This window comes from Oncorhynchus kisutch, linkage group LG29 (genome assembly GCF_002021735.2).
Source record: "Oncorhynchus kisutch isolate 150728-3 linkage group LG29, Okis_V2, whole genome shotgun sequence".
NCBI lineage: Eukaryota > Metazoa > Chordata > Actinopteri > Salmoniformes > Salmonidae > Oncorhynchus > Oncorhynchus kisutch.
This window is the reverse complement of record NC_034202.2, coordinates 19,997,792-20,019,213: the sequence shown is the minus strand read 5'-3', so window position 1 is coordinate 20,019,213 and position 21,422 is coordinate 19,997,792. Positions and strand designations below refer to the sequence as shown.

The window sequence follows — 21,422 nt, the reverse complement described above, 5'->3', positions numbered from 1 at the left end:
GATAACAAGCTCACGCATTTCTCATCACCTCACACAGATGAAGAGAGGATGGACCCAATCGGGTCCAGTTGGTAAATCAATTTCAATTGTACATACTCGAGATCCATGTTATTTCTATCAGACCCAACCCAGATCAAAGACAAGACTCAGAATTTTGGACCCGGACCTGCTCAGGTCCCGGGACGGATCTCGTAATTCAGGGTCTGATGGACCCGTGAAGACCTCTACTTCAAGCCACACTCCGTCACACCCACCAAACAGAGAAAACATAGGTAATCTAAAAGTCTGTTCAAGAACGATTTTTGGGGGAAACGTGACGTTCAGTACAAGCCGGTACACAACATAGCAAATGGTCAATTTAATTCAGCACAACCCAGAACTGACATAGTCGTTCTACAAACAAATTTCCAAGCATGTTTACTTTCTGAACTGTTAGAGTTATACCAACAGTTTAAAGTAATACAGAAATTATTGGTATTTCAGTTGTGGTTGGGATATTTTGACCAAATTATCAGCAATGTTTGGGATGTATTTTCCCTTCAAAGTTCACCAGAAACAACCCTTTCACAAACAGTTTTTTTTTTTAAATGTCACAGGGAGGAATTCCCCCGGACCTCCCTAGAAGTGTGTTGACCCCCGGAACCCATTGACCCCCCAAAGTTACACCCTTGAGCTAAGAATCCAAACCTCAGTTAGCATGCATGAATAGAGTCCTGTGAAAGGCTGATCACCCCTCTACACATGACATTTTTCTCTATAAAGTGAAATATTCATACAGCGTTGAGAATCAAAGCAGCAGCTTTCATTGAAATGAAATCAACTAGCAGAGTCGTTTTGGGGTGGGTGGGAGAGGGTAGGATATAGGCAGAGGAGAAAGAGAGGGGTGGGAGTGATGAAAAAGGAAAGAGAGAAAAACGTGTTTTAAATGAGAAGGATCAAGGTTATGAGACATCCCAGTTCCCTTTTCGAACAATGGACAATAACCATTGCATCACAGACACTTATCTTACATAAGAAATTAAAGCATAACTGAGAGGAAAGTCTTCCACGGGAGAAGTGAAAGAAGCCATCTGTACTTCACTTGCACAAATTCATAGAGCTCAGTATTTACACTATCATCTTCCATCTAGCCTCCTGTCAACTGTTTTACTCACAAAGATACCCGGCCGCAAACTCCAATAAGACGACAGACTAAACGCCGAAAACACTATCTAAGGCTGTCAGCCTCCTCTCTGCCTACTTCTCTCCATTTTGACATCACCCAGTATTCTCTCTCTCTCCCCTAACAGCTGCTTACATAATTTACATACCACATTCTTCTCTCTTTGCTTGTCACAGAGAAGCAGCACCAGCAGTACCTACAGCACAGAGCACAACGTTTCCCAGTGGTAGCCTGACGGTGCTGTCGTCACAATCAGCCCTAAAGTGCCTCTCTCAGCAAAGGGCATTCAGCTAAGGGAAGCGAAAATGTATGTCGGCCTATGTAGCCAATTTCCTAATAGGTGGCTCTCAGAGGGGAAATCACTGAATGGAGACTTAAGTGGCTCTTAATCCAGAGTGGCCGTTCAAGATCTGTCAAGTTCAATCGCGGTACCAAGCACACTGGGGCTTCCTGTTCTGGTTGGGTTCCGGCTGGCACAAGTGTGTGTGATTAATGGCTGTTTATGGGATTGGCAAGGGCACATTAACGCTCGTGTTATTGATGGTGTCCTCCTAAAATTCAACCAACCACCATTAATAAGGTCTGAGGTCAATGTGGAGGGTCAGAAAAGTCAGCAAATAAGATATTGTGTGTAAGCACCATATTCAAGGCAGAGGGATGAGGAGGAAACATGATTTGACCCCATTTCTGGGTCAATCTTTCAGGAGCTTTTCTTACATTACATGCACCGCATCTGCCAGTGCGACAACTGACGGATGAGAGAGGAAGACACTCAGCATTTTGGATTTAGGGGGCAAAACCTTCCACTTATCCAGGGAGAGGCAAAGTAATAAACAACACATTGTGTATGTGGCAGTGCTTCTTCCCCCGATGGGCTAGAACACCACAAGCGAAAGCATTACTGAAGGAACCCGGCAGACATGACCAGGTTTAAAACACGTAAAGGGCATGGGGCCAACGGCTTTGTGCAGGCTTTGCTGGTTTTATCATTCCTTTGTGTGTCATGTGAAAAAGAAGGAGGAAAGCATCTGCTGCACTACAGTAATGACTCGAAAGATGTAATCCTCATCTCATGCTGCTGGTACACAGTTACTTCAGTCTCTCTGGGCCAAATACAGCCTGATTATAGTGCAGTTATAGCTCTGTCTATTTTAAGTGTTTAGCTGGGATATAAAAAGGGTTTGAGAACATCCAGTGCAGATCATGATAACAACAACAATATACATGTATAATGCATACAGTGTCATATCTAATGGTTCAAACCAAGGGTTGGAACTGGTTTAGGAAACAGAACCGCAAACCTGAAAATAAGATTTTTGGGGGGCAGAACAGAATCAGAACCAGGAACGAAAGTGATCTATGCTGTTCCGGAACAGATCCATTATTTTAAAATGGTAAATAATGTTATTTTACGTTCCATGCATTCTTCAAGTCCCACAAAAACGCAACAAAGTGCCTATGCACTCTGTTACTCAGAAGAATGGATTAACTTTTTCAATGCTAGTTAAGGATTCTATAGTTATCACAATTCACATTGGATTTATTAACTACAAAAAGTTAAGACGAGTTGTTATTTTAATTCTGGTGCCGCTCTGCACACACAAGCTTGTTAGCCATCTAGCTAGCTCTGGTCCAACATTTTGTTTCAAACAGTGGGTTAACTGCCTTGTTCAGAATGACAGAATGTCACCTGGTCAGCTCGGGGATTCGATCTTGCAACCTTTCGGTTACTAGTCCAACGCTTTCTTTTACTAGTCCAACGGCAGGTAGCCTAGTCTAACCACTAGACTACCTACCGCCCCAACGTTAAGCCAACTCTCTGAAGTTCAAATACAATCAAAGTTATTTCATAGAAGCTGCTCCTTAGGTATTATTCTGTGAGCCTAATACAGATCATGCATGTCATAACAGCAATATGCCCAGCACTTCAAGCCAATCCTCCTCTTCCACAATCTCTCGCTCGCTCTCCACCCGCAAACTTTTGCATCTTGCGCCCTACACTTGTCTGTCCAATGCATGCAAATAGCCTGCCCGTTCCATAGCAAGCAGCTCTATCCGCAATGATTGGTGAAGTAATGAAATGTCGAGCTAGCTAAATGTAAAAAAATATATAATAACAATGATTTCAGAGGCTAAGAAAGGAGCAGAAAGGAACTATATAAACCGTAACTTTTTTTGGGTTCGAACCGGTTCAGAACTTTATTTTGGTGGTCAGAATAGAGGAACGGAATGAAAAAGAATATGTTTCTGTTCAGAACGAAAAAATAGAACAATTATTTTGGTTCCAACCCCTGATACAAACACCATGACCTGAGCCGACGCACCACCAATGTGTAGCACCCACAATTTGTGCTAAATCAGAAATGTATTGAATAGATGTAAAAGACTATAGATCATCTCCAAAACACATGCCTTTCCATTACTTGTTCATGTCTTTTCCAGAGGAGTATATTATATTTCCATATGTATTGTCTCTACTTATACTATCATTCTCTCATGGAACAAATCTGTGACCCCATTAAACCTTGAGCTCCATCTCAACTCCCCCAACCCCCTTGGTGCCTATCCTAATGTTCCTCTCCTAGCTTCAGGCAGGACAGCTAAATACTACATTATTAATGAGTGTTGCCTTTTGAAACCAGGTGCATCGTCCTGTCTAAATACCATATATGAATTATTTAGCATTTGAGAAACGAGGGGACCCTCATTACCAGCCAAATGACTTCCCAGCACACCTGAGCCCACTAAAGAGATGCTGGTAATAGGGGCTCATGTTCAGGTATGGTGTATCGGTGTATCATGTGTGTCCATTGACCCGAATTCCTGCACTGTCACTGTCACTGTCTTTATCAATGTGGTGAAGGAACTGTCCAAGTGGCACTGAAAGTTACATTGGCCCAAAGGGGGTGGAGCTTGACTGACTTCTCAGAACTGACTCAGTGCGGACACACTTTACTAAAATATTAATCATAAATGAAAGTATTTTAGTGCTTGTGTCCATGGCTCTTGGCCTCAAGTGCAGATGGATAGAGAGAGTGAGAGGGAAAGAGAGAGAAAGAAAGAGAGATCGTCACCCCCATATGACTCAACCTCTGTAGCAGAGAGTCGACTCCCCATGGGTTACCAGGAAGTTGACTGGACAAACCCATCTGATTGGCTAGTGCTATGCTACAAGTGTACAATCACAACAAATACAAAAACCTACAGAATAACCCACCAAAACGACAATTAACCACTCAAACCTTTCACTTGGAGGCAAAAAAAAAGAAAAAGAAGACTTGTACTCACCAAAAGTTTTCAGCGTGAACTCAGGTGAGTTGTCAGGTAGGTTGCCCGGGGTGACGATGTGTACACTGGGAGCTTCCATCCCAGACTGAGGCTACAGCGGGAGAGGAGAGGAGGTCAGAGGAGCTGAGGAAAGAACCAGAAACCAGATGCTATCTGCAGCTAGTAGAGAGAGATAGAGAGAGAAAAGAGAGAGAGAGAGAGAAAGAAAAGATAAAGAGAGAGAGCGAGAGAGTAAAATGGCAGACTGAGAAAGAGGAAAGCAAGGAGAGACAGAGTGGGAGGGGAGAGAGGAGCAGACTGAGCGCAGGGAAAAGAGAGAGAAAGGCAAAAACACAGCTATCCCTGTCAAGTCCACATTAATCCTTTCTTCTTGAGAGAGTGGGGGAAATCCAACTGTAAAAGAGAGAGAGAATGCATGTGCAGGAGGAAGGAGGGAGGACAAGGGCATGCCCAGGCAATGCCCTTTTAACCTCCTAACATCCAACCGCCTGTCACTTTGATAGAGTGACAATCATGGACACTTGTGATTGGTCAGGGCAGGGGAAAGCATTTGATTGAAGGAACCAGAGGGTGGGGTTAAAGGAAAGGATGCTGGGTGACAATGGACCAATGCCTCCACCACATAAACCCCACACACACACGCACGCACACACACACACACACAGTTGTCCTGCCACTATGATGTAGTATATCTCTCTGTAGTCACTCACACCAGCCTCTATGAATTAGTGATGGCTGGATTTAGCTTCAGTTTTTCCAAGGAACATTATACTTGTCGATACTGCAGAATGTATCTTTGTGTAAAACTCAACAAAAATAGGCTTCCATGACAATGATGATGACGATTGCAAAGTGTACACTGGGTGTACAAACAGTAACAACCCCTCCTAATATTGAGTTGCCCCCCTTCAATTCGTTGGGCCATGGACTCTACAACGATTCGGAAGTGTTCCACAGGGATGCTGGCCCATGTTGACTCCATTGCTCCCCATAGTTGTGTCAAGTTGGCTGGATATCCTTTGGATGGTGGACTGTTCTTGATACACACAGGAAACTGTTGAGTGTGAAAAAAACAGCAGCGTTGCAGTTCTTCACACAAACCGGTACGCCTGGCGCCTACTACCATACCCTGTTTAAAGGCACTTAAATATTTTGTCTTGCCCATTCACCCTCTGGACGGCACACATACACAATCCATGTCTCAATTGTCTCAAGGCTTAAAAATCCTTCTTTAACCTGACTCCTCCTCTTCAAATACACTTTATTTGTTTATTTGAATTTAACAAGTGACATCAATAAGGGATCATAGATTCACATGGATTCACCAGGTCAGTTTATGGAATGAAAAGCACAGGTATTCATAAATGTTTTGTACACTCACTGTACATGTACACTCATATATTATACACATATAAACACATGCTTGGTCTCTATCAACAAGAAAACAAGCTCATTCAACAGAGTTAATGTGTTTCGTTTGTTATCCATCACAAAATCTCTCTCAAAAATAACATTTTTAGAATAAATTACCTTGGAAGAGGAATTAATGCCAAGCTAATGTGTTCATCTACACCATTGAAGCTAATGTGTTCATCTACACCATTGAAGCTAATGTGTTCATCTACACCATTGAAGCTAATGTGTTCATCTACACCATTGAAGCTAATGTGTTCATCTACACCATTGAAGCTAATGTGTTCATCTACACCATTGAAGCTAATGTGTTCATCTACACCATTGAACTGCATTGCACTAAACGGGAAAGAGATGACACTGTCTGCTCAAATTACATGATAAAACCAACTGTAAAAACAAATCTGGGGTGAACCTCACATATTTTGGGGATAGAGGCTTCGTGGAGAAGTACAGATCAGGGTTGGGTTATAAAAGAATATCTGAAAACTTTGAACATCCCACGGAGCTGGAGCAGTTTTGCCTTGAGAATGGGCAAAAATCCCAGTGGCTAGATGTGCCACGCTTATAAAAACATACCCCAAGAAACTTGAAGCTGTATTTGCTGCAAAAGATGGCTCTACAAAGTATTGACTTTGGGGGGGGGTGAATAGTTATGCACGCTCAAGTTCTGTTTTTTTGTCAAATTTGTTTGTTTCACAAAAAAATACATCTTCAAAGTGGTAGGCATGTTGTGTAAATCAAATGATACAAACACCCCAAAAATATATTTTAATTCCAGGTTGTAAAGTAACAAAATAGGAAAAATGCCAAGGGGGTGAATAGTTTCGTAAGCTACTGTATCTCTGTTTGAAATGGGCCATTATGTAATACCCCTTGGACAATAAACCGTATTCTGCCCTTCAGCAGAGTTAAACACCTCATAGGTGAAAGGACAATAGCAGATGGATAGTGACTTGGCTTTCTATTGGTTTTGTCTGGATGTTATTTTCACAGCTTGCCCAGTACAGCTCCAGTGGTCTAGTAACCTGGTGATGACCTGCCCTTTCCTGGCCAAGCTGGACTAGCAGGGTCCCTACTAATCCTGATTAACGGGCTGTTTTTCGCAGAAGGGGTCCAAATAAAACCAGCACTCAATTGGTGGAGAGATGAGGAGTGGCTTAAAAAGTCGACTCACTCTGCATGTAGCTTCCTCTCTCACTGGCTGGCTACTGTATATAGCCCCACCCCAAAACTGCCACAGTAACCCTAATATGTTATTTCATTCGGGCTCCAGAGAGCCTGGTTCGTTAGGTGCGCACACACACACACACACACAAACACACGCACAGGACACACTTTTCCGTAGCCTTGTCACTCTCTCTTCCCCTCACTCCCTTTCTCTAATTTATGTTCTACTTATCATTGCTTCTTAAGAAAAGACAAAGCAATGTTTTGAAACTCTTGACACTCCCACTCTGCTGGAGGGGTGAAGCCCAGATAAGCACAGCCCAGGACAGAGTCTACCTCTGGGAATAGACTAAGACAACCACTGAGTCAGGCTGGGTAGACAAAGGATATCCGCAGCAGCTATTTCATGTCATCTCATGTCAAGAATTAGACAAGGAAGGATAGGACTGGACAATGGGTGTCAAAATGTCAAGATTCTCCAGAACTATAATGAATTGAACTTGAGATGGACTTTCTGGCTGCCATGTGTAGTTAATGTAATTTCCCTCTATTTATCTCATGCTAAATCACCAAACATTCCTGGAAATTGTGACACTTTGTGGAAGGGTGGAAAGGAAGATCTCAGGCCTGGTTCAAAACTATCTCCCACTCTCTACTCTGTCAGTCTGGTTCCCAGAAGGGTTTGTCACGTCCGGACCTTAGTTCCTTTTGAATGTTTCTATTTTAGGCTGGTCAGGGCGTGAGTTGGGGTGGGCAATCTATGTTTTGTTCTTGTGTTTATATTTCTATGTGTTTAGCCTGGTATGGTTCCCAATCAGAGGCAGCTGTCAATCGTTGTCTCTGATTGAGAACCATACTTAGGTAGCCTGTTTCACACTCTTGTTTGTGGGTGGTTATTTTCCGTTTCAGTGTTTTCACCATACGGGACTGGTTCGGTTTTTATTTATTTGCTTGTTTATTTGTTTCCTGTGTTCAGTGTAATAAATATGACGAACACTTACCACGCTGCATATTGGTCCGATATTTCCTACTCCTCCTCAGAAGAGGAAGACGACAACCGTTACAGGGTTTTTCTTTATTTGTACTATTTTCTACATTGTAGAATAATAGTGAAGACATCAAAACTATGAAATAACACATATGGAATCATGTAGTAACCTAAAAAGTGTTAAACAAATCAAAATATATTTTATATTTATGGAGACAGGCGCAGTAATATGAAAGTGTTTTTTATTTACTCCACCCAACCAAAAGAGGTGTAAACCTCTAAATAATACACAGGAAGAGACCCGTAAAACAAGTGCACAATAATATGTAGCATGGAAGCCAATACAACAGCACAGGTACTCACAGGACCAACAGACATGGTAACAATAACCCACAAGGACAATGGGGAACAGAGGGCACAGACTGTATATAACATACTAATCAGGGGGAATGTCAACCAGGTGTGTGTAATGAGACAAGACAGTCCGGGGTTGGTGGTATTGATCCAGTTCAGTGATGCCTAGAAGGCCAGTGAGGTAGACCTCCGGAGCTGGTGAACGGAATGAGCAGCAGGTACTGCTGGGGGGAAACATTTTAGATTCTTCAAAGTAGCCACCCTTTGCTTTGATGATAGCTTTGCACACTCTTGGCATTCTCTCAACCAACTTCACCTGGAATGCTTTTCCAACAGTCTTGAAGGAGTTCCCACATATGCTCAGCACTTGTTGGCTGCTTTTCCTTCACTCTGCGGTCCAACTCATCCCAAACCATCTCAATTGGGTTGGGGTCGGGTGATTGTGGAGGCCAGGTCATCTGATGCAGCCCTCCATCACTCTCCTTCTTGGTCAAACAGCCCTTACACAGCCTAGAGGTGTGTTGAGTCATTATCCTGTTGAAAACAAATGACAGTCCCACTAAGTGCAAACCAGATGGGATGTTGTATCGCTGCAGAATGTTGTGGTAGCCATGCTGGTTAAGTGTGCCTTGAATTACTTCTAAAGCCACATGCTTTAACACTCGGCGGTCCCGTTCTGTGAGTTTGTGTGGCCTACTACTTTGCGGCTGAGCCGTTGTTGCTCCTAAACGTTTCCACATCACAATAACAGCACTTACAGTTGACCGGGGCAGCTCTAGCAGGGCAGAAATTTGACAAACTGACTTATTGGAAATAGGGCATCCTATGACGGTGCCACATTGAAAGTCACTGAGCTCTTCAGTAAGGCCATTCTACTGCCCATATTTGTCTATGGAGATTGCTTGGCAGTGTGCTCAATTTTATAAACCTGTCAGCAACGGGTGTGGCTAAAATAGTCAAATCCACTCATTTTAAGGGGTGTCCACATACAGTGGAATTGCCCGTATGTATGTCTGTCAAATCAAATGTATTTATAAAGCCCTTCTTAAATCAGCTGATATCTCAAAGTGCTGTACAGAAACCCAACCTAAAACCTCAAACAGCAAGCAATGCAGGTGTAGAAGCACGGTGGCTAGGAAAAACTCCCTAGAAAGGCCAGAACCTAGGAAGAAACCTAGAGAGGAACCAGGCTATGAGGCGTGGCCAGTCCTCTTCTGGCTGTGCCGGGTGGAGATTATAACAGAACATGGCCAAGATGTTCAAATGTTCATAGAGAGCCCACTTATATTCACACAGGACACTGGATAAGACAGGCGAAGTACTCCAGATATAACTGACCCTAGCCCCCCGACACATAAACTACTGCAGCATAAATACTGGAGGCTGAGACAGCAGGGGTCGGGAGACACAGTGGCCCCATCCGACGATACCCCCCGGCCAGTGCCAAACAGGCAGGATATAACCCCACCCACTTTGCCAAAGCACAGCCCCCACACCACTAGAGGGATATCTTCCATCACCAACTTACCATCCTGAGACAAGGTCGAGTATAGCCCACAAAGATCTCTGCCACGGCACAACCCAAGTGGGGGCGCCAAACCCAGACAGGAGCTGTATATATCAAAGCTATACACTGTGTATACAAAACACAGACTACCTATAGTTTAAAAAAAATAGGGCCAAGTTCTCTTTAATTCTAAATGCAATTATGCAACAAATTGCACTTCGCACATGCACTCTGAAACTGCACTTATAGATGTTATATGTTTTATGACTGCTGCAAGATTAATTGCCTCTTTGAGGACATTAACGTTTTCTGAAAATGAATCAATATTAGGAAGGTGTCCTTAATGTGTTATACACTCAGTGTATGTAAGTTGATTATACAGACAATTTGGGACTTTCAACACAATAATATTTCTACCTTGAGCCAAAAGAGAATCTCATTCATGCTGTTGACAATAGCCCTCTGTGTACATTGAAAGGCTAAATGTGCTGCTCTGTTCTGGGTTAGCTGCAGCTTTTCCATGTCCTTCTTTGCAACACTTGGCCACATCACTAGGAAATAGACAAGATCAGATACAACTAGAGCCTGCAGGACTTGTTTGGTCAACTGTAGTGTTAAAAACGCTGAGCATCTCTTTCTCACAGACCTCCCCCCCATATTTACAACAATTCAATCAATATGCCTTGACCATGAGAGTTTACAGTCTAAGGTGACACCAAAAAGTTCAGTGTCCTCAACTTGCTCGACAGCCACATCATTCATTACCAGACTCAGCTGATGTCTAGAACTTAGGGAATGATTTGTTAGAACCAGTAAAGAGCGCTTTACCATTCTTGGGTAGAGGAATGACTTTAGCGTCCCTCCGGGTCTGAGGACAAACACTTTTCTCCAGACTCAGATTAAAGATTTGACAAACAGGAGTGGCAATACAGTCCGCTACCATCCTGAGCAGTTTTCCATCTAAGTTGTACGAAAAAAGTATGAAAATGTATCCACTTAGTACTGTAAGTCGCTCTGGATAAGAGCGTCTGCTGAATGACTAAAATGTCAGGGAAAATATAACAACAGTTGGTTTTCCCACACAAACTTTACAGAATTCAAAATTGCAATGCCTTTCTATCACCATTAGGTCTGTTATGCATGAATATGATGGCTCACAGTTGTTGTTGGCATTTCATTCCTGAGTTTGCCCACTTTGCCAATGAAATAGTCATTAAAATAATTGGCAACATCAAAAGGTTTTGTGATGAATGAGCCTTCTGATTCAATGAAAGATGAGAGTTCAATTAGTCTTCCTGCCCATCATTTCATTTTGGATTGATTAGATTTTTTAAGATCCCCATTAGCCGATGCCAACAAGTCTAACTGGGGTTCGACACATAATGAAAAAGACATTACAGACGAAATGCTTTACAATCTACAAACATATGAAAACAGGAACATGTAGTGTGTATGTATCTATCAGTTACACATACATGACAGTACATACAACAGCTAGGTCCCATGGGGGAGAGGTGTTGTGCCATGGGGTGTTGCTTTATTTGTTTTTTGAAACCAGGTTTGCTGTTCACTTGCGCTATGTAAGATGGAAGGAAGCTCCATGCACCCATGGCTCTGTATAATACTGTACATTTCCTTTTAAAGTACTATAAAGCATTTTTCCATCATACTTTATCATATTTATCTTAATTTCATAATAGAGTTTCTTCTTTTTGTTCAGTTTAGTCACATCATTTCTCAATTTACAATACGTTTGCCAATCAGATGTGAGCCAGACTTATTAGCCACTCCTTTAGCTTCATCAATCTCAACCATACAGTTTTTCCGTTCCTCATCGATCCACGGAGCCTTAAAAGTTCTAACAGTCCGTTTCTTAATAGGTGATGTATGAAACTTACTCCTTAGCCTAAAGTGTCCCCACTTGCACCAGCATATAGCTAGCCTTTTGCATGGCGTGACTGGTAAGGCGGCTTCAGGAAGGCGGTCACGGGCTAGCAAAGCAGCCGTCCTGAGTAGAGCCTCGGTGTGAGCCAAATCACAGGAGGGAGTGGTAACTCGCTAAGCAAGCAGCGTGACGTCCTTTACAGTGTTGCCATGACCCCTATCTATAGTTAAGTAAGTTTGAGGGGGGAATGTAGCATATGGGAATGTGTGAAACTTACTCCCCAGCCTGAAGTGTCCCCACTTGCACCTGCGAATAGCTAGCTTTTTGAGTGACGCGACTGGAAAGACGACTTCGGGAGGGAAGTCACATGTGATAGCAAAGCAGAGGTCCTGAGTAGAGCCTCGGTGTGAGCCAAATCAGGAGGAAGTGGTACTCGCGTGACGTCCTTCACACATGCTTATCAATAACTGGAAGAAACAATGTCATAAGTGCAGTTGTCTGGATGCTCCTCATTACACACGTAACTCCCCCCAAAAACGTACATCTACAAAACATTGTGTATGATCTCTTGCACACTATTTTAGGCCTAGTCTTTGGAATTTAGGCTTTTCTGGACATAACTGCTATATGATGGTCACTGTATACAATGGGTGTGGATACAACGTCATAAAACAGTTCTGCAGCATTAGTCAATACACATGGATGATGTAGTTCCTGTGGTGTCTGTAAACACCCTGGTAGGTTGATTAATGAACCAGATGACAGGCACTGGTTACAGTGATAAGCTTTCCCTTGAGCGGACAGTAGGATGAATACCAGTCTATATTCAGGTCACCCAAAAAATAGACCTCTGTTAACATCACACATATTATCCAGATACTGACTGTTAGCACTGCTATAGGCACTTGGTGGCCTATAGCAGTACCCCAAAAGAACAGGCTTGTACCCCAAAATAACAGTCGGTTAGGACATCTACTTTGTGCATGACACGAGTCATTTTTCCAACAATTGTTTACAAACAGATTATTTCACTTATAACTCACTGTATCACAATTCCAGTGGATCAGAAGTTTACATACACTAAGTTGACTGTGCCTTTAAACATCTTGGAAAATTTCAGAAAGTGATGTCATGGTTTAGAAGCTTCTGATAGGCTAATTGACATCATTTGAGTCAATTGGAAGTGTACCTGTGGATGTATTTCAAGGCCTACCTTCAAACTCAGTGCCTCTTTGCTTGACATCATGGGAAAATCAAAAGAAATCAGCCAAGACCTCAGAAAAAAAATTGTTGACCTTCACAAGTCTGGTTCATCCTTGGGAGCAATTTCCAAACGCCTGAAAGTACCCCGTTCATCTGTACAAACAATAGTACGCAAGTAGAAACACCATGGGACCACGCAGCCGTCATACCGCTAAGGAAGGAGACAATCCCAGAACAACAGCAAGGACCTTGTGAAGATGCTGGAGAAAACAGGTACAAAAGTATCTATATCCACAGTAAAACGAGTCTTATATTGACATAACCTGAAAGGCCGCTCAGCAAGGAAGAAGCCACTGCTCCAAAACCGGCACAAAAAAGCCAGACTACGGTTTGCAACTGTACATGGGGACAAAGATCATACTTTTTGGAGAAATGTCCTCTGGTCTGATGAAACTGTTTTGCGATAATGACCATCATTACATTTGGAGGAAAAAGGGGGAGGCTTGCAAGCCGAAGAACACCATCCCAACCGTGAAGCACGGGGGTGGCAGCATCATGTTGTGAGGGTGCTTTGCTGCAGGAAGGACTGGTGCACTTCACAAAATAGATAGCATCATGAGGAAGGACACTTATGTGGATTTATTGAAGGAACATCCCAAGACATCAGTCAGGAAGTTAAAGCTTGGTCGCAAATAGTCTTCCAAATGGACAATGACCTCAAGCATACTTCCAAAGTTGTGGCAAAATGGCTTAAGGACAACAAAGTCAAGGTGTGGCCATCCCAAAGCCTTGACCTCAATCCCATAGAAAATTTGTGGGCAAAACTGAAAAAGGATGTGCGAGCAAGGAGGCCTACAAACCTGACTCAGTTACACCAGCTCTGTCAGGGGGAATTGGCCAAAATTCACCCAACTTATTGTGGTAAGCTTGTGGAAGGCTACCCAAAATGTTTGACCCAAGTTAAACAATTTAAAGGCAATGTTACCAAATACTAATTGAGTGTATGTAAACTTCTGACCCACTGGGAATGTGATGAAGGAACTAAAAGCTGGAGTAAATCATTCTCTCATTCTCTATTATTCTGACATTTTACATTCTTAAAATAAAGTGGTGATCCTAACTGACCTAAGACAGGGAACTTTTGCTAGGATGAAATGTCAGGAATTGTGAAAAACTGAGTTTAAATGTATTTGGCTAAAGTGTATGGAAGCTTCAGACTTCAACTGTATACATACACACCTACTCATTCAAGGGTTCTTCTTTATTTGTACTATTTTCTACACTGTAGAATAGTGACGACATTAAACTATGAAATAGCACATATGGAATCATGTAGCAACTAAAAAAGTGTTAATCAAATCAAATAAGCAAAGAGAAACGACAGTCGATCGTTACTTTAAGACATGAAGGTCAGTCTATCTGGGAACATTTCAAGAACTTTGAATATTTCTTCAAATACAGTCGCAAAAATCATCAAGCACTATGATGAAACTGGCTCTCATGAGGAACGCCACAGGAAAGGAAGACACTGAGTTACTTCTGCTGCAGAGGATAAGTCCATTAGAGTTACCAGCCCAAATAAATGCTTCTGTCATGACACAAGGCGAGACCCAGATGCAGACACATAAGGCAGATGGTTGGCGTTTAAGATGTTTAATCATCCAAAAAGGAATAGGCAAGAGAATGGTCGTAGACAGACAAAAGGTCAAAGCCAGTTCAGAGTCCAGGAGGTACAGAGTGGCAGACAGGCTCGGGGTCAAGGCAGGCAGAAAGGTCAGGCAGGCGGGTACAAAGTCCAGAAACAGGCAAGGGTCAAAACCGGGAAGACTAGAAAAAGGAGAATAGCAGGAGTACGGGAAACCCGCTGGTTGACTTGGAAACATACAAGACGAATTGGCACAGAGAGACAGGAAACACAGGGATAAATACACTGGGAAAACAAGCGACACCTGGAAGGGGTGGAGACAATAACAAGGACAGGTGAAACAGATCAGGGTGTGGCAGCTTCAGAGTTCAAGTAACAGACACATCTAAACATCAACTGTATGGAGGAGACTGCGTGAATCAGGCCTTTGTGGTCGAATGGCTGCAAAGAAACCACTACTAAAGGACACCAGTAAGAAGAAGAGACTTGCTTGGGCCAAGAAACATGAGTCATGGAGGAAGAGGTGTGGAGGTGTGGAGGTGCTTTGATGGTGACACTTTCTGTAATTTATTCAGAATTCAAGGCACACTTAACCAGCATGACTACCACAGCATTCTGCAGCGACACACCTTCCCACCTGGTTTGTGCTTAGTGGGACAATAATTTGATTTTCAACAGGACAATGACCCAACACACCTCCAGGCTGCGTAGGGGCTATTTGACCAAGAAGGAGAGTGATGGAGTTCCGCATCAGATGACTTGGCCTCCACAGTCGCCTGATCTCAACCCAAATGAGATGGTTTGGGATGAGTTAGACTGCAGAGTGAAGGAAAAGCAGCCAACAAGTGCTCAGCATATGTGGATTCCATATGTGTTATTTCATAGTTTTGATGTCTTCACTATTATTCTACAATGTAGAAAATAGTAAAAATAAAGAAAAACCCTGGAATGAGTAGGTGTGTCCAAACTTTTGACTGGTACTGTATATATATATATATATATATATATATATATATATATATATATATATATATATATATATATATATATATGTGTGTGTATATATATATATATATATATATGTGTGTGTGTGTATATACACTACCATTGAAAAGTTTAGGTCACTTAGAAATGTCCTTGTTTTTGAAAGAAAAGCTAATTTTTTTGCCCATTAAAATAAGATCAAATTGATCAGAAATACAATGTAGATTTTGTTAATGTTGTAAATGACTATTGTAGCTGGAAACTGTAGAGGCCAGAACAAATAACTTTATTCTGAAACTCGTCAGTCTATTCTTGAGAAGGCCAGCATCCTGGAGTCGCCTCTTCACTGTTGACGTTGAGACTGGTGTTTTGCGGGTACTATTTTGTGAAGCTGCCAGTTGAGGACTTGTGAGGCATCTGTTTCTCTAACTAGACACTCTAATGTACTTGTCCTCTTGCTCAGTTGTGCACCGGGGCCTCCCACTCCTCTTTCTATTCTGGTTAGAGCCAGTTTGCGCTGTTCTGTGAAGGGAGTAGTACACAGTGTTGTACGAGATCTTCAGTTTCTTGGCAATTCCTCGCATGGAATAGCCTTCATTTCTCAGAACAATAATAGACTGACGAGTTTCAGAAGAAAGTCTTTGTTTCTGGCCATTTTGAGCCTGTAATCGAACCCACAAATGCTGATGCTCCAGATACTCAACTAGTCTAAAGAAGGCCAGTTGTATTGCTTTTTTATTCAGAGCAACAGTTTTCAGCTGTGCTAACATTACAACAATGTTTTCTAATGATCAATTAGCCTTTTAAAATTATAAACTTGGATTAGCTAACACAACGTGCCATTGGAATACAGGAGTGATGGTTGCTGATAATGGGCCTCTGTACGCCTATGTAGATATTCCATTTAAAAAATCTGCTGTTTCCAGCTACAATAGTCATTTACAACATTAACAATGTATATACTGTATTTCTGATCAATTTGATGTTATTTTAATGGACAACAAAATGTTTTTCTTTAAAAAACAAGAATTTTTAAGTGACCCCAAACTTTTGAACGATAGTGTATACACATACACTGAAGTATCTATACCAATGTTTGCATCTGCACAGTTCTTCCACCAAATTTGTTTTTCAAAAATGTTATATGACTATATGACATTTTAAAGTGAAAAGACTGAGTTCAAATCAAATCAAATCAAATGTATTTATATAGCCCTTCGTACATCAGCTGATATCTCAAAGTGCTGTACAGAAACCCAGCCTAAAACCCCAAACAGCAAGCAATGCAGGTGTAGAAGCACGGTGGCTAGGAAAAACTCCCTAGAAAGGCCAATACCTAGGAAGAAACCTAGAGAGGAACCAGGCTATGTGGGGTGGCCAGTCCTCTTCTGGCTGTGCCGGGTGGAGATTATAACAGAATATGGCCAAGATGTTCAAATGTTCATAAATGACCAGCATGGTCGAATAATAATAAGGCAGAACAGTTGAAACTGGAGCAGCAGCACAGTCAGGTGGAAGTTGAAACTGGAGCAGCAGCATGGCCAGTTAAAGTGTAATTCTGTTACATTGGAATTGCAAGTACGTATGTCTGTCAAAGCTATACACTGAGTATGCAAAATACTAAGAACACTTGCTCTTTCCATGACATAGACTGACCAGGTGAATCCAGGTGAAAGCTACAGTATGATACCTTATTGATGTCGCTTGTTGAATCCACTTCAATCGGTGTAGATAAAGAGGAGACAGGTGAAAGAAGGATTTTTAAGCCTTGGGACAATTGAGACGTGGATTGTGTATGTGTGCCATTCTGAGAATGAATCGGCAAGACACATTGAGGCTGTTCTGAGGGCAAAAGGGGGGTGGGGGTATCACTACTCCCTGTTTCACTACTAATGTATTATCAAATTAATGATCTAAGTCTCAGATATAGTCAATAAATTAATGTTATTTCTAAGGCTACATATACTAATATGGGCCATCTTTGGAGGTTTACTTGGTAGCTTATCTGAGATATTCATAATATTGACAGAGAAAAAAATAACAAAGCAAGAAAATAACTTTATTTGACAATCAGGCACTTGTGAGTGTAATAGTGTGATGTGGGGCTGGAGTTCTCTCACCACTTCCAGACTTTTGGGTGGGAGGGTGGACAATGATAATGTCATAGCGGATGCAAGCAATGTTCCCAAGCTCCCTGGCAGCTATCTTCCCAGTCTCTCTATTAGTAGTCCTCCCAGTCATCCTCTTGGGTAATGTGCGTGTTGGGATATTTAGTCCTGCAACAACAGTGACCTCGTGTGGACACATTGGCACAGCACACCTGCGCAATATCCATGACGACAGCGCTGTTACGTCGTTTACGCGCGGACACGACATTTTGTTGTTAGCTAGTTGGGAAAGCAGCTAGTACATATTTTCGTGCAGCTAAACCGTCAACATGTCTTTATATTGATTAATGTAGCTATATTATACATCATATAATTGAAATAGCAGCTAAACGACGTGCAACAGATAATACTGAGCCTTCGAACGTGGGTGAGTGAGAGAATGAACTTCCTATCTACGATACTGTTAGCTTCTGATTTCATGCTTTATAAAATCAGTTTGCTAATTAACTGTCATCTGTCTTCCTTTCAAATTGAATGAATATGATCGAAAAACCTTAGTTTAACTTTCCCAGTGTGGCATGGTACATCCAGCAGCCTAGCCAAATAAATGTCACCTTCTATTTGTGCAACGAGACGAGATTATGGAAGGATGACCTCGCGAGATTCCTTCTAGCCTAATTTTACAGCAGCAGCATTTTCTCCCCCAGAATGTTAGTGGACACAATGGTCCGGTTTATGCCTGAACTGATCTGATCCTCATTGTAACTGATCATCTGAATGGATGCCTCCCACAGAAAATGGAATTACTTCCTGTGCTGGATCCAGAGGATAAACCACGAGCAGGACTGTGGTAAATAAACATACAGTTCAACAAACTAGGATGAAGTTATACTAGACTTTCAAGTCTGCTATTCATGACATGGTGTTCCTGTCTTTGTCCCCAGGTATGCTATGATACCCAGAGGAGGTGGTCCAGGAGTTAGTGTGGGCCACACCTGTATATACATCCCCTCTGAGGATGATGGCAAAGGGAAAGTCCTGATCATAGGAGGAGCCAACCCTAATGGCAGCTTTTCAGAATCCCATGTCATAAACCTGGGTAAAGACAAAATGTCACATCAACACAATATTATGCCTGGCACCTGTCTCTTTATTGTGTTTCACATCATTTCAATGTTTTATTTCATATCAATGAGTCAACTCATTATCTTACCAATAACGTCAATCTGTTCTGATATATTCTTTGACTGACAGTTCCATGTTTGTCCCTCTCACCCTATCAGACAGTCACGAGTGGGACATTCCTGAATGGGAGGGTCTGGAGGCACGGTATGAACACTGCAGCTTTGTCCCTGAGAGCTGTCCACAGAGCCCGTGGGTGTTCGCTGGGGCACAGCAGAGTGGCAACCGCAACTGTGTCCAGAACCTACAACTCACCGGTATGGAGATTTGTATAGTGTGATTTGAATACATTGTTGTAGCTAAGTCGGGAGATATAGATCTAACAGAATGTGTTGCGTGGATTATTGTAGAGCGTAGTATCATAGAACAGTTAATGAATATGTCAAGTAGCTGTGTTTGCAGAGTAACAATCCCCTTCATATCATGTCTGGCTCTGAGCAATGTCCCATACCTTTTAGTCTTCTGAGGTTTTGTGTTGCTATGTTTCCAGACGGTGGGTTGTGGAAGGGTGTAGAGGTGAAAGGGACGCCCCCCTGTCCCAGGACGTATCACACTAACTCAGCCAGCGTCGGGGACCGACTGTTTGTCTTCTCTGGAGGGGACTCAGGGGCCACACCTGTCTCGGACCCCAACCTTCATGTCTTCGACACAGGTTGAATACGCATGAATCAGTCTGCCAATAGAACACATTCACACAGCAGTTACAGAGGAACCAGCCCAAATGTGTATCAAAAGCTCAGTAGTTAGAGGCAACAAGCTTGTTGGCCAAATTCAGCCTTTAAAGTTAAATTTCAGAAAGAACCAACTGAATTTCGAGTTAGGAGGAGATATTTAGTGTTTTCCTCTGTCTCCGTATTTAGTTTCCTGCACCTGGTCTCAGCCAGACACACAGGGCAGACATCCCCCTGCAAGACACGGCCACGTGGTGACAGCGGTAGGACCCAAAATCTATATCCATGGAGGCATGGCAGGAGAGAAGTTCTACAGCGACATCTACTCTCTAGACACCAGTAAGTACTCAAGTCAGTCATACACATGAAGAACTTGATCCTGCTTTAGGTGTATTTTATTGTTTCCTCTGTTGAAATAAAGGACACAATAGAATAGAATGGAATGGCCTCCAGTTGAAGCTCGCATCATCTTCCAAGACCCTGGTGCTTGCATAAGGAGCAGCAAAGGGGATTACCCCTTCTTACCTTCAGGCTATGCTCAAACCCTACATACCAACCTGAGCACTTTGTTCCTCCACCTCTTGTCCCTTGGCCCTCCCACCCCTACGGGCGGGCAGCTCCCGCTTAGCCCAGTCAAAGCTCTTCTCTGTCCTGGCACCCCAATAGAGTACCACAGTATGAGTCATAATATCCATAAAACCTAACGGTCAGACAGGGAAATGGTTCTAATCCATTTTCCTCCATAAATTTTTCCCATAGGTGATTTTAGAAACACTTTAAATAAGGACTGTTTCATTGTAGACTTACCCTGGCGAGACGTTTTGATTACTGTGTTAATCTCTCTAGGACAGGGTGACTTTTATATCATATTTGCCTGTATTTACCCCCCAAAAATGAAATGCTAAATGACTGCTAATGTGGCTATCATAAAGAACTACAAATGCCATGATGATCTGGGGGAGACTGGCGAATCAAGGCAAAGGTCAGAATCTCTGGAATAACTATCTAATGTTAGCTAAATGTAGTAATGAATATAATGGCTACATTTCTTTCAATTCTGTGAACTGTTTAAAACTGCAAGTTTTAAATTGACACAATACCTGTTTGCAAAGGTGTCAGCTAGAGATGACGTGCAGGAGCTTGCAGGGATTTGTAGTTTTGCATGAATCAAATCAAATCAAATGTATTTATATAGCCCTTCGTACATCAGCTGATATCTCAAAGTGCTGTACAGAAACCCAGCCTAAAACCCCAAACAGCAAGCAATGCAGGTGTAGAAGCACGGTGGCTAGGAAAAACTCCCTAGAAAGGCCAAAACCTAGGAAGAAACCTAGAGAGGAACCAGGCTATGTGGGGTGGCCAGTCCTCTTCTGGCTGTGCCGGGTGGAGATTATAACAGAACATGGCCAAGATCACTAACTGAACTGAAGTTTATTTAGTGCTTTATCCGGGTAGCCGGAAAATAGAGCATTGCAGTAGTCTAACCTAGAAGTGACAAAAGCATGGATTAATTTTTCTGCATCATTTTTGGACAGAAAGTTTCTGATTTTTGCAATGTTACGTAGATGGAAAAAAGCTGTCCTCGAAATGGTCTTGATATGTTCTTCAAAAGAGAGATCAGGGTCCAGAGTAACGCCGAGGTCCTTCACAGTTTTATTTGAGACGACTGTACAGCCATTAAGATTAATTGTCAGATTCAACAGAAGATCTCTTTGTTTCTTGGGACCTAGAACAAGCATCTCTGTTTTGTCCGAGTTTAATAGTAGAAAGTTTGCAGCCATCCACTTCCTTATGTCTGAAACACATGCTTCTAGCGAGGGCAATTTTGGGGCTTCACCATGTTTCATTGAAATATACAGCTG

At 42.4% G+C, this 21,422-nt stretch overlaps 1 protein-coding gene across 3 annotated transcripts in view; it reads left to right on the top strand.

The window, feature by feature from the left end:
• The window catches only part of rabepk (Rab9 effector protein with kelch motifs), a 54,683-nt gene that overhangs the window by 26,793 nt on the left and 6,468 nt on the right, over window positions 1-21,422 (top strand). Inside the window, exons 1-6 of one of the 3 annotated variants that reach the window (XM_020465930.2) lie at window positions 17,933-18,134; window positions 18,502-18,557; window positions 18,652-18,806; window positions 18,991-19,146; window positions 19,380-19,541; window positions 19,750-19,899. In XM_020465930.2, coding sequence (XP_020321519.1) covers window positions 18,505-18,557; window positions 18,652-18,806; window positions 18,991-19,146; window positions 19,380-19,541; window positions 19,750-19,899 — 676 coding nt within the window. In that variant the 5' untranslated portion in view covers window positions 17,933-18,134; window positions 18,502-18,504. Of the gene's footprint in view, window positions 1-17,932; window positions 18,135-18,501; window positions 18,558-18,651; window positions 18,807-18,990; window positions 19,147-19,379; window positions 19,542-19,749; window positions 19,900-21,422 lie in introns of those variants that run through there. The other 2 variants (XM_020465928.2, XM_020465929.2) reach the window with 2 other exon arrangements.